The sequence below is a fragment of the Electrophorus electricus genome, chromosome 14 (assembly GCF_041902795.1).
Source record: "Electrophorus electricus isolate QZ-2024a chromosome 14, ASM4190279v1, whole genome shotgun sequence".
Classification (NCBI taxonomy): Eukaryota; Metazoa; Chordata; class Actinopteri; order Gymnotiformes; family Gymnotidae; genus Electrophorus; species Electrophorus electricus.
This window is the reverse complement of record NC_137510.1, coordinates 21,186,478-21,199,835: the sequence shown is the minus strand read 5'-3', so window position 1 is coordinate 21,199,835 and position 13,358 is coordinate 21,186,478. Positions and strand designations below refer to the sequence as shown.

The following is a 13,358-nucleotide window of genomic DNA, read 5'->3' as shown; positions in this document are numbered from 1 at the left end:
TGTGCATTTCACACACTAAATCCCAGGCACAAATCACTATGATAACATTTCAAATTTCAGAGAAAAAAAAAAAAACACTAACTCCCTGAACCTTTTTTGGAACCTCAAACCTATTTTGTTTGTAATTTAAAAAAGGTTTATGCTGAATATTAAGAATCCCAATATCCATAGTGCTGTGTACATTTTGTGAAAAGTTATACTATTACATTTCACATGCTCTCCAAAAATATTATGCACCAATTATTTACAAACCTGAATTTGTACAATATGCATAGAACAAAGAAGTAACTGACCTAAAATAACTAACCAGTTCCTTTAATGTCTTGGTCTCGAAACAGCTATATTGTAGAACGGTCCTAAAGCTGAGCCTGGCAAAAGGAGTTCTCACCAACCAGCAAGCCAGTCTCAGGTTACACTTCTTCACGCAAGGCACAAAGTATGGACTAGTGATCTCCACTGAGAGAATATCTTTTGACTTTCCATAAAATTTGTGAAATCAACCATAACCCTGCAGCTACATGCACTGGTGTTTAAAAAATAAAAACAGATTCTCAGATGTCCTTTAGAGGCTTTATCCTTGAGCTCTCTCTCCAGTCTCAGGGTCCACTGCACTGTCTAGATCTGCAAAGGGTACAGATCATAAAAAGCTTGTCAAGCCAAGCCTCACACCAGCCACATTCAGAGGAACACCTCGGAGGTGTACGCACAGACCCTCCACTACCATGCACAATCAATTAGCAGTCGAGTGGTCAGTTTAAGACCACAGGACCACTGTTTGCTGGGTGGTTTTGGGAGGTGGACCACTGTGACCTCAACAATGATACTGACTTGTAAACAGCAGCAACATTGCCATGGAAAATCAATGTGAACCCCACTTATTAGCACAAGAGGAAAAGGCGCAGTGTTTGTATTTTAAAATTGTATATGAAAGTGCAGGGGAAGTACAGTTGTAATTCAGAGAAGATGAGTTACATTGTACTCATCACCATGGTGAATCCCATTTTTACAAACGTGTTGCTGTAATCATGTCAGCCAACATTTGTGCGCAACATGTAGACAGCATACAAGAGCTTAAAGGACAAAAATAAAAAGGCAGTACATTGTATATATTAGAACCTTGCAAACCCAAAAATATATATTCCCTATTGCTAATGCACATCTTACGCATGTAGCTGCGTATCTTGACGGAAGTGTTACCAAAAAGCCACATAGCTCTTTAACAGGGTATCCTGAAATATGCTCATACCTACCCATGCTTGGGTCACTGGACGACAGACTTCTTTGGTGGAAATTCACGGAGTTTGAGGGAGAAGACACTGACCCTGTGCATGGGCCCCATGAAAAATTCGAAAACATGGGTCGATAAACCGAAGGAGCTGTGTTTGAGTCCATGGCTACTGGAGCTGTGTAAATTTTAAAAAACGTTAGAACGGTCATTAGACTTTGCTTCTTTTTTGCCTATTTGTTCAATGCGCTTGTGTTAAAAAAACAGAAACTTAATTAACGTCTCGCATGCGGAGTTCACGAGTTTTCCTGAATTTTCACCTTGTGGGTCGGAGTGGTAACACAGCTGTGGTACAGTCGGCGACTGAGGAGGGCAGGTGTCGAGGTATGAACCAGCAGGAACCGCAGCTTGGTCACGGGAGATTCTCCATCTGCTTCCTGATGAGGAGGCGCTGGAACCTTTGGAGAGAGCGTTTGTTGAAACGCTTCATTACATGACGTAAAATACATAGACGTGCACAGAATGTAATTTAACATTACCGAGGTGACGTAGAGTAAAAAAAAAAAAAGCATATATATTCCGACTGAGTTTGGATGGATTTTGTCCAAGAAATCTTAAAATCATCGTTAATCACTCATGTATTATCAGTGAAAAATGTAACTGCTAGGTATGATCAAACATCAAATTGACGAATGTTCGCGTAGGGTAGCTATGATTTTAGGCAGACCATTAAGTCCAATTCTACGTACGTTTTATTTTATGGATAACCTTTGGGTTGATATAGAGCATACTGCAGAGATCCTCATTTTCGACCTTTAAATGTCTTGCAAAAAATGTTTCCTATTTTGACTTTGACACGCAGAAGTACAAGAAAAAACTGAACCATGAAACATTTGTACCATAAATCTCCGTGCATGCTGTTAACCGCTCTTACCACAGCTCTTGTTTCTGCTCAGGTTGCGGAAAGGGCAACTCTCCCTGAGTCGCAGCAGAGCCGCGCTGTGCGTCCTTCTCCCTTTCATGATCGTCATAGTTGAAACTTTTAACGCGTTAAAGCGTTTACTTCTAGATATATTCTCGATATTTCGCCTTGGCACCTCTCTTGAGGTCTGTCTTCAGTCTCTGCTTGTTTGGCTGTCACGGTGGTATTTTTTGCCCTCCGACAAACCATAACCAGTTTAACAAGTTGAGCCACAAGTCGACCATCGTTGGGGTGATCTGACTGGCTGTGTTCTCACGTCGTCTGCTTTTTTGATTTTCACCGTGTGTGAAATAATAAAGTATCAAAAAGCAATACGTTATTGTTAAAATATTTATGGCATAATTTTATACGCAGGATAAAAGAAGCATTTACCCAGTTTATTGGTCTCAGCCCTAGAAAGCAATTACATACAATCTATATAAACTTCACTTAATTGCTAGTTATATCAAACCTATTTTGACTTTTGCCTACAGAATTATAGTTTGAACAAAATGAAACAATCCTTTTGCTGGAATGCACTTAATCGACAAGACATGACGCAAGGTAGGTTAATACAAAACAGCAGGTGTTTCCAGATTGGCAGCGGTAGGTGTACTAGTTCGGATAATTAACATAGATACAGATTTATCATCTATGTAAGACTGTAAAGCATCTCACGTTGAGAGTTTATTAATAGTGCCCCCACTTTCATGAAAAAGCTTACAGTACCTTGTTTTTATTTGGGATAATTTGGCAATTAAACATTTGTTTCCCCCAGCACCTGATCGACGAAGCACTATTCAGTCTCCTAACCCACCTTTTCTCTCCATAAACACAAAATCGATGGTGAAAAAAATGGAAGAGAAAGAGGAGATATGAGTAAGAAACACATATTACACTTGGTCTAGAAAGAGTCGCATAACATTTGAGAAGTTAAAGCCTTACTGAGCAATACCATAGAACTACATACTTAAATGATGCCACCTCACATTATTTTTGAAGTTACATGCTGAAGAATAAGTACTGGTGTCCTGTTGACTCTTTTCACGATTAAATTACAGAATTACAGAATATTAAAAACATGCTTTGATGGCATAGGCCGCTATTCATTTGTCCCCCTACTGTACTGTTTGAGCAGAGTAAGGTGCTCCGCTATAGCTAATTTACCCAAATCTAGCTAAACTATTCTAGCATGCAATCCATTTAGCCAAAATCACAAAACCAATCAGCTGGAAAAGAGAGGATTCTTCCTGATCTCTAGCCATTGCCTTGTTTTTGCTATACTAGTGGGATGCAGTGAGGAGGGAAAACTGTTCAGTGGTGTATGGTTTCTCTTGGATCGCAGTTTGCTGTCATAAGGTAAAATGTCAACCCTTTGTGAGCACGACACTTACTGGTTTCAATCCAATTAGATTTGTGCAATCTTTTAATAGGAGGAGCATTTCCAAATGTTTGGATGTTTGCATCATTAGAACTTGATCTGTAAACCCACAACGCGGTGTCCATCATTTGCACATTACTGACAGGCAGAGACAATACAAGGGCTCTCTCTCTAAACCCCTGCCTAATGCAGTGGCGTGCTGACGGTTATACGTATGCAGGCCTTTGGTCTGTGAAGTTGTAGCTTATAGAGATCAGAAACAGGGTCACAGATGGATCAACTCTTGTCCAATTCTGGCTGGCACTGGCATAGCCCCTCTAGCCCCAGAATCTCTGCCTCTTCTCTGGAAGCAGATAGAGAGGGCCCAAGTCGTCCTGTGCGAAGACTGAGCCGGCCGAGTCAGCCATGAAGATGAAGTACAGGTTGGCCACCAGCATGGCCAACATGGGCAGGAAGGAAAAGCCAAAGCCGAAGCCTCTTACGCTGCTGCCCCACACTGCTGCGATCCAGTACACCAGCCTGAGGGTGCATAAGCACAGTGGATGTAGGCAACGTTTATGCATGTCTGCTCTGAAAAGGGATGCGCATACATGTACAGACTGTTTAAAGCATCATCCAGGCAAAATAAAACTGCAAACAGCTGGATGTACGCTGTGCTGCTATTCCTCTGTGCAGGCTAACTGCAGATGTATGGCAGGCATGTAAAGAAGAGTGTCATCTGGTGTTAGCCTGCCACAACTTTGCTCAACACCGTGAAAGGCACACGATACCTGCCAAAGGCGAAGATGATGGTGAGGAGAGGCACCAACTTGAGCAGTTCCTGGCTCAGATAGGCAGCCATGACACCCAGCTGCAGGAAGTACAGGAGGAAGAGGGAGATGGAGTCTTCGACATAACAGCGGTGGACGTACACGGCTTCGATCTCTGGCTCTCCATCACACTGGGGCTTTAGAGACGAGTACCGCAGACGGGACACACCCAACACCAAAATACCTGCGAGAGAGGCAAACAGCTGTTGAATGTGCAAGACTTTGAGTGTGGTGTGCTAACCCAGCATCAGGTTAACATGTATACACCATGCCCCATTGACGGGAAAAGGCTGTTCAATCAGTAGAAATCAAGTAACAAAAGTTCAACACCTATCAGTTTTGTGTCCTATGAAATCAGCAATTATCATGTGGTATTTGTCCTTACCTAACACAATTGGGATGACCGCAAAGACTGAGCAACGCAGTGTATAGACCAGCCTTAGAGGAGCACTGTCCAGCAGAGGAGCATCGAAGGGCAGGAAAGTGTAGCCGCCCCAAACCAGCACAGGGAAGATCAGGGCTGCCATAAGGACAGCCACAGCTGCTTTTACTACATCACGTCTGGTCCCAATGCACCTACCTTGAAGGGAATAACAAATGAAAATGCTTTTGTGCATGTGGGACTACTCTCTGTAAAGGGCCTGGTTCCACAAAAGTGTCATTACACTTTGCATATAATAAGGCAAGACATAAGTTTGCATCACTTTTAAACAGTTATTCATTTAATATGTTGCTTTTGGAAAATCGTGCTTTGAATGAAAATTTGTAGAAGGCAAAAAAGTTCAGATTGTATTACAGTGAACTATATATTGGGTAAGCAAATGGCAAAGTTCATGTATTTTATTAAAAGGCATTTTATAGATACAGAATAATCATAATTAAAATACTAGCGCTTCAAAAGAAAAATGTTATTCAGTTCAGAACAAAGCTTAATCTGAGCCAAGATATGTGCCTCATTAATTTAATAGTAGAAAATATTTACAGTAGCACTAGATACAAAACAAAATTCTAGCACAACATGTTATTTCTACTTACAGGTTGATGTATTGCTCATGTTGGAAGAATACCCCTTTGGCAGGGTATCTGAATGCCTGAGGAAGGGGCTTTCCTCCGTCTCCTCCCCCCAGCAGGTGGCATTCTGTCTGAGTGAGCATGCCTCAGGCATGCTAGTGGAGTGCAACACAGCCTCGGTAGAGCTGAACACCCCTGCTGCCTTCTCTGGCATGGAGTTCAGCTCCACCTCAATCTCCAAGTGCTCCCCTTGCACCAAGGGCTCCTTTTCTACCTGGCCCTCCTCAGTCTCCTGCTTCTCCCATGCGCCCAGCTCTTTCGCGCTCTCCGTCATGCTGTACCTTCCGTGGAGTGACGCAGAATCTGATTTCACGTTTGCCATCTCTGTGGCCACGTCTGAATCAACCCTGTCCAGTTTAGGATCAGACGCCGCTTGCCTCGACCCACTAGGATGATCAGACTTATATTCAGGCCATGGCAGAGTACTCGGTTCTTTATCAACCACTGGGTTCTTTGTGGTTGTTCCGTTCATGTCTGTGTTTATCTTCCCGTCTTCTGCTACCTGACCAGGATTGTGGGTTTCCTCTGTCAGCTCCTGTAGGCTCTTGACCACTGTGAGTGAATCTAGAAAAGGGACTTAGACATTCTCATGAATTATGTAGTTAGCTGCTTTTCTGTTCAGTAAATATAATCGAGGTATTTATCAAAGGCCATCTCTCAGGACGGTGTCCATAAGCTCACATTTGTCCACTTTCTGTTTCTCCCTTTAAAGGAAAGGAAAGGAAAGGAAAACAATTTATGGCCAGGTTCTTATATATCAACGTGTTTGTTAGCTGAGATAGGAATTATTCCACATCGTATTTTGATTTTAAAAATTAGAATGCTCATTTAAATAGGGGCAAGTTGCCGTGATTATCGACCGTGTAATTATCGAACATGTAATGTTCGTCTCAAAGAACAAAATCGCCCACTTTATGTTAAAGAATAGGTAGGGGTTTTTTGCACACCACTTAAAAGCCAGAATCTTTTATATTACCAATTTGTTTTAATACGTTTACAGTGTAAAATGGCTACAGGTCTGACCTAAAACTAATTTGTGATACGACGTATAGGCCCATCGTAAATAAGACCAAAATACACGGAAGTAACCTGATAAGACATACCATCGATATATACCCCTAGGCAACAAATAAACGAATACATTTCTAATGTGCTCACCACAAATGAGTATCACGCAAAAAAAAGTAGCTTCCTTCAGTTTGGTTTGTTTCCAAATAAATTTTGTCTACGTATTTGAAACAGAAGTTCAGGTGTGTCCAGGTGAAGGAACAGGTTCTTAAAGGGGAGGTTCCTTTCGCCCTTCGTTACTGACACCTTGTGGCTACTGGTCGTTCTTTTGTTGTTCTTGTTTTGGTTTTTTGGTCGTTGTTTTTTTGGGGGGGTTTTTTTTTGGTTTGTTTGTTTGTTTTTTGACTGGACGAATTCCAGAGCTCTGTATCGGAAAACGGATTTGGTGAAACTGAAGAGTTTGTTGAAGGAAACTTGGGGTTTTTGGTTTCCCAAAGCGAATTCAGCGAAACTCTGTCAGTTACTATGGCAACATAGAGCCAAACCTGCTCGCTGGTAGTTTTATTTATTTGTTTGACTTTATCATTCCCTGATGATTATCTACTTAGCATTACCGGTTTTATGCACATTCGATTATTTTTCTGAACAATATTCTCGGTCCTCACGTCGCTCATATGACACAACGTGGAACAGATTCCTTGTTTTGCACACATATTGGTTGCACTTCTGTTTTTTTGCCAATGGGATGCTGATCATATTTCCAAGGCAACTGTATGTTGGGCTGCCAGAAATGTTACTCTTGCACAAAAACGTGTACTGTGCAGATTTTTAGTATCAGTCTAATGAATAATTAATTTGATTAGTATGACCTTCGAGACTTAAAGCACTAATCAGTTATTTGGATATATTTTAGGGTTTCCAGATGTGACTGGATGCACTCAAATTCCTATCACAGCCCCTTCAGTAAATGAAGGAGATTATGTGTGTAAGTTTTTCCACAGCATTAATGTGCAGGTAAATATTAGCCTTTAGCATTTCAAATAAAGGATACTTAACATGGCAGCTACTCCCCTTAGTTAGTGTTCTGCACTGTGAACACCATTTATGAGTCAGTCCACATCATCAGTAATGTAGCAGGAAAGTGGCCTGGGGTTGTGTATGACTCAGCTTTTTTCAAAAAGTTGAGCACAAAAATATATACACAACATATGCACAATATTGATTATTACACACAGAATATATATATATATAAGTGTGTGTGTGTGTGTGTGTGTGTGTGTGTGTGTGTGTTTGTGTGTGTGTGTGTGTGTGTGTGTGTGTAATAATCAATATTTTATCAATAAATGTGGCAGCAAAGTGGCCTGGGTTTGTGCATGACTCAGGATTGTTATACACAATATTGATTATTACACACAATATATATATATGTATGTATGTATGTATGTTCTAAGATTGATGGTTAGGCATCAGTGAGCTACCACTGGATGAATGTACATTTATATAATTCATTTGAAAAACTAACCCCTATGAAGGCCTTTGACCTGATGGCATTGGGGTTATATGAGATTCCTTCATAGATGTCTTCATCAATGGGTCTCCTATTGTTTTCACTAAGGGCCATCTCTCCAGCTTCTGTGATGATGGTGGACCCCCCACCTGTTTTTTGGGCTTCAGCCTTCTTTTATTGGCTATCACGAAGGTCAGTATGTATAAATGTATTTAGGTGTTGCTTTAAAATAGACATTTTAAATACTGGTAGACTTGGGATATTTGATAATTTACTTTATTTGTGTTTATAAAATTTCATTAACTACTTAAATACATGATGAATGCAGTCCCAACTGCCATTTAATTAGATAGGGGAGGCTGAACAACATCACAATTGCTTGTAATGAAATTAGACCTTAACTATATTTTTATATTTTATCCTCAGTTGCTACAAAGTACATTTTTGTCAGTTGGCTTGCACCTGTGTGTATGCACATGCGCGCACACACACACGGCATCTACACAACATTTTAGCCAAGGGTTAAGTGGGGTCAGTAATTTATGGCATATACGTTATCTACATTAGCTACATTTAGGGTGATAATGACCCTCGTGAGATGGCGCAGGTTGACAAATAACACATTTGACAGCTCAGAGTTAGTCAACCCAGGTTTAGACTCAGAGTTTATTAAACATGCTTTCTGAAACAGAGCCCAGGTCTGTGAATTTTGTAATATGACTCAATGCATTGTATATTTGATGAGTTCTCAAATGGGCTTTCCACAAGCATTTCCTGAACCATGTGGATTTGAATTTAACTGCACCTTTCCAGCTTTAGGTCTATAGAGGTGTTTTAAATCATGATGTAATGTACCTACAGAATCTGAATGGTTCTAAATTAAATTCAATCATTTGCCAGGTTAAGCAAATCAAATCTAGTCCTGGTTGTTTGCCAGAAAATTCTATTATCATTAATAAATCTATAGTGAAATGTTATTTAATGTATTACATTAGGATTGCAATTAATTGTTTTTAACTGATTTAAACAAATGTAAGGAAATCTTATTCTTTCTAACTACTTCGACACATAAAACAAACTGAAAAAACTTTGCAGCAAATAATTTTACCAGTGTAAATAAATAGGCAGTTCTGGTTTCAAGCACTGCACACACATAACTTATTGACAGAAGTAGACAAACATAGGTTTCACTGAATGGTATTACTGATTTAACTTTCAATTTTGTCCACAGAAAATATGCATGTTAATGAAAGAAGTGCAATGAAATGAATACTGCATAATCTATATATTTTAAAATTATTATAATTATTGTTGTTGTTGTTATTGTTGCCTGAAATATTGGCTATAATATAAACATTTGGCTATTTGCTCTATGATACTCTATTGTAAATTATTGAAATAAATATTAATGTATTAATCTAATCACGAATACTAAACTCATTATGTATTACAGTAAAATTAACATTGACATTTAAGGCCACTTAGGAGAAACGACAAAATACCATATCCACTCTAAATAGCATTATAACATTTAGAACATTGTCATTAAACCTCAATCTACACAATGTATCTAGTTCTTAAATAACAAACAGAATGCATAATTGAATCAAGTTTAGCTCCCCTCAATATATTTCATGAGTCATTACCCATTCTGTCATGGTGAGGGTAAATCAACTGTCTCTGCAGTGGTGTCATGAGTTCTAAATGTCACACTGGCCTGTGTGTCTCTAAAATGGAGCTGTTTCTGTTGCCCTAAATGAGAGTGAAGGCACAGCTGTACACGCTGATGCACGGTGATGAAGATGGATCTCTTGCGTTTGGTTTTCTTGAAAGATTGCAAGAGTCTGTATCTAGCTCATTTCTTCTGAAATTCTTCACTAACCGAGGCCTTGTAGTGCTAATCAAAACACACAGTAATCAATTAAAGAAACATAGAATATTCTACATTATGAGTTCATTTGAATGAAAAAATCCCACAGTAGAAATAATAAAAATAATTCAAAATGAATGTATGCGTAACTGGCAGTTTCCTGAAATGATTGGGCGTCCAGGCTTTTTTCTGTACATGTTCTTTGAGATATATATTATATGTAATTTCTTAAAGCAAAAATAAAATCTAAGCAATTTGAGAGGGTACATTTGCCTAAGAGATTCAATTGACTTGAAAGAATCCTGAAGTCATTCAGTAACTTCAGAGAAATACATTTATCTTTATTTGGAAACAAATATAAAAAGCACAACAAATGCAAGACCCACTTGTGAACCACATGGCACATGGTCTTTCTGTAAAAACTAGTGTCTGTCAGTTTAAGTATCTAGTAGATTACACACACACACACATCACTCAGCTGAAACACAATGTGCATTGTAATAATTACTATCATTCTTGACGCTAGAGTTTAGTGTACTGTGGCAACAATTGTCCCCAATAAGGACAAAATTAAACAGAGCAATCTCACCTTTACAGACTGTAAAGCAGTAGCTGGTAGTAAAATTAAATTGAAACAGGCACCAAAATGGTAATATTTAACTCTTCTGCACATTATAGACATATTTATTTTTGTTTGTGAGCTTCATTTCTTTTTAAAAACATGTAGTTTAGCTATTCACAGCTTTGCACAAGAAAGTTTGCAAAAACACTGATAGCTTGTGCACAACAGTAAATTCACACCATTGGAATGAAGTTTGTTTTTTAGTATCAGGAAACACTGTTCAACATCAGACACACCCTACTGAAGCACACTGCAGAGAGAGAAGGAGAGAGAGACAGACACATAGAGAGAGAAGGGTCTTGTGAAAGCACTCATTCAGATGCCCATGGAGGCTGGTTGGTCATTACATTGATTGACATGTAGCTTTAGAACAGCAAGGCCAGATTTTTCTGGCAGCTCTGTAAACACGCTGAATCATAAGGCCGAAAGCTCGGTACTTCTTCAACAAAGAGCTCAGAGGATTTAAAAATCTGTAAACCAAAGCACTTTAAAAAGGTAGTGGAATGATAAATTCAATGAAGGATTATCCTCATTTTCAGGATTAATAATTTACACTGCAAGGACATGACAAAAGTCAGCCAAATAGCTCACCCAAATGACCTGTGACAGGTAATTGGCTAGTTTTAGTTGCAGATGTGTCATCGCTAATACTTCTCAGAGGAGCTGGATATGACATCATTTATCAGCTGTGGTGAAATTTGTGAGGTATTGTGCTGGCAGTAAAATATCTCATAAGAACAGATGGAAGAAATGGGAGCGTATTGGAACGTGTGATTTTTTTAAGAAGGACACACCAAGGCACACCATCAGCATGGTATAGCAATACTGAGGAGGCGATGGTGGACTCGGTGGTGAGGATGCTGAGGTAGCCATCGTGTGGCGTATTGCCCGGCTGAGCCTGGGCAGTCTCTCAGGCGATGCGGTAGTCGAATGTGTCTTTCTCCATGTAGTCTGTCCATGTGGACGAGGGCATGCTGCTGTAGGGGTCTAGCAGTATGCGGAAACAGCGCACAATCAGCAGGCCCAGGAAGATGAAGAGGAGCAGCACAAAGACGAAGGCTGCCTTCTGCTCGAGGGTGAGGAAAGGGATGGGCTGCGTGGCCCCAGATGCAGACAGTGTGCTGCTGTGGAGGTGCTCCGCCATCCTCACCAGCCTCCTGCAACGCCGTGGGCTCAGCAGCAGACAGCCATCATGGGGAGCCTCAGATTCAACAAGTCCCCTGTTCGCAACCATTTTAGAGACAATTAGATTCATCTTATTCCAGGAATGGGGGATTGATTGGGGGGGGGGGGGGTGCATACAATGTGTTACTGTGACAGATTTGCTTTGGGATAGAAATTCTAAAGTGAAAAGAAAATCAAGATTTATATTATTAAATTCTCCTTTATTCTATACTCATTGGGTTTTTTTTTATCATATTGGGAAGAAGTTGAAAAACGACAGAAAGACAGACATGAGGGTGGACAGAAAATGATGGTTTTGCTTTAAGTGAGAACACATAGCTTTATATTTTATGTACTTTCAGCATGTATCGTTGTGAACTTAGGTGGTCAATACTGTGGACACTATGACCCTAATGATTATGAATCCAATACTAAGACATATTATGTTAATTATCTTTTTATGAATACAATAAAGTATTACAGTATTGCAACAAGATGTTTATGTCTGCACATCTATAAGCAGTTCAGCCCATTTCAAATACATGCCTCAAATTCCAGTGGAATGACTTAGAAAGGGAATCATGATATTCTCATGTCGTCTCATGTCAATCCCCAACCATACTGATGGTCAGTGACCCTGTACAATTCTTTGATGTCAGTGCCCAGTAATAGATGTGACACTCCCTGTGATGTTTTGTGTTTTCGTAATGTAGAACATTTTTTTTCACATGACTCACGTGTGCCTGTTACACGAAAACTACTGCTTTTAACTCACATAACATAATAAATAATCTCACTGCAAATCCATATATAAACATGATTGCACATATAGCAATAAATGTAGCCTAACTGACATACATGTGCCTTCCTATGTTGACAGAAATATATGCAATATGGTCCAGTAAGTGCAATATCTGCCCTTCTGTAATTTTGTTCATATTTATTAGCCCTAGAATCATGCATTTTATCATATATATTTTAGCTGGCAATATCTAGTTATAAGCTTATAATTCTATGGAGTTGCATGGATATGATCTCCGTGTTCTATTTCAATAGAAGAATCACTCACTTACCTGTTGTGGAGGAGCTGCTAAAAAAGATCCGTCATAAGCAAGCAGATAGACACCAAAAATAAATGAAGGCTCAGTTTCCATTATGGCTGCCTACCCGGAGCCATACGTTTGCTCAACTTTTTAACCCAATCCTTCGAACAATTCAGAAATCAAAATAACAGCTTATCGTCCTTGCTTGCATTCCTGGCTTTTGTTGTCCAACTCCCTCTCCCCCACCAAATGAGTATGTGGTGGTGTCACATCACCCATAGCAACCAGTTGCCATAGCAATTCGTCCAAGTGTGTTCACTGAATGCTGGGCATGTGAGAGAGATGTGTGATCCTGAGGCTCTCCGCAATCACTGTTTCAGTGAAGCATGAAGATTCAGTAAGGGCTTAGAAATGTGTCATAGCAACACATGCTAAATGTGGTCAATGTTTTCAACTGTGGCCCTGACCATATTACTGACACGTTTTCATTTGGCCTCTGGCTTATGTTAATAGTGGTTAGCAGCAATTCAGAGTTACACTATTTGGCAAACCAAAAAGGCCTGCAGCTTCTGCTGCCGCGGTGTCTTTGATCGCTCTCTGTGACATGATCAATAAGCCAAAATAAATAAAAAGAAACGTAGCGTATTTGTTTTTGTAGAAATGTGTATTTCAAGGCTTTTCATATTTTAAGCCTAAG

At 39.7% G+C, this 13,358-nt stretch overlaps 3 protein-coding genes across 3 annotated transcripts; all 3 read right to left on the bottom strand.

Moving 5' to 3' along the window:
* Positions 1-361: 361 nt before the first annotated feature.
* Positions 362-2,425, bottom strand: LOC145651201 (uncharacterized). The gene is made up of 4 exons (XM_081696603.1): positions 2,160-2,425; positions 1,546-1,683; positions 1,251-1,403; positions 362-621 (listed from the first exon to the last, which is right to left on the bottom strand). The coding sequence occupies exons 1-4, from the start codon at positions 2,254-2,256 to the stop codon at positions 572-574; spliced, it is 438 nt and encodes a 145-aa protein (XP_081552729.1). The 5' UTR covers positions 2,257-2,425; the 3' UTR covers positions 362-571.
* A 145-nt stretch (positions 2,426-2,570) lies between these two features.
* Positions 2,571-6,741, bottom strand: tmem79b (transmembrane protein 79b). The gene is made up of 5 exons (XM_027000046.3): positions 6,606-6,741; positions 5,412-6,151; positions 4,762-4,956; positions 4,338-4,560; positions 2,571-4,086 (listed from the first exon to the last, which is right to left on the bottom strand). Exons 2-5 carry the CDS (start codon positions 5,917-5,919, stop codon positions 3,885-3,887), a joined length of 1,128 nt encoding a protein of 375 aa, XP_026855847.2. The 5' UTR covers positions 5,920-6,151; positions 6,606-6,741; the 3' UTR covers positions 2,571-3,884.
* Positions 6,742-10,152: 3,411 nt separating this feature from the next.
* Positions 10,153-12,976, bottom strand: LOC113571218 (cortexin-2). The gene is made up of 2 exons (XM_027000044.3): positions 12,692-12,976; positions 10,153-11,674 (listed from the first exon to the last, which is right to left on the bottom strand). The coding sequence occupies exon 2, from the start codon at positions 11,596-11,598 to the stop codon at positions 11,365-11,367; it is 234 nt and encodes a 77-aa protein (XP_026855845.1). The 5' UTR covers positions 11,599-11,674; positions 12,692-12,976; the 3' UTR covers positions 10,153-11,364.
* Positions 12,977-13,358: the final 382 nt, after the last annotated feature.

Coding starts and splice junctions, on each gene's coding strand:
- LOC145651201 (XM_081696603.1), bottom strand. CDS start 2,256: ATGACGATCATGAAAGGGAGAAGGACGCACAGCGCGGCTCTGCTGCGA. Junction 1,684..2,159: donor GAGCAGAAACAAGAGCTGTG/GTAAGAGCGGTT, acceptor CTCTCTCCAAAG/GTTCCAGCGCCTCCTCATCA. Junction 622..1,250: donor GTCCAGTGACCCAAGCATGG/GTAGGTATGAGC, acceptor TACCCTTTGCAG/ATCTAGACAGTGCAGTGGAC.
- tmem79b (XM_027000046.3), bottom strand. CDS start 5,919: ATGAACGGAACAACCACAAAGAACCCAGTGGTTGATAAAGAACCGAGT. Junction 4,957..5,411: donor CATGAGCAATACATCAACCT/GTAAGTAGAAAT, acceptor ATTCCCTTCAAG/GTAGGTGCATTGGGACCAGA. Junction 4,561..4,761: donor GGTCATCCCAATTGTGTTAG/GTAAGGACAAAT, acceptor CCTCTCTCGCAG/GTATTTTGGTGTTGGGTGTG.
- LOC113571218 (XM_027000044.3), bottom strand. CDS start 11,598: ATGGCGGAGCACCTCCACAGCAGCACACTGTCTGCATCTGGGGCCACG.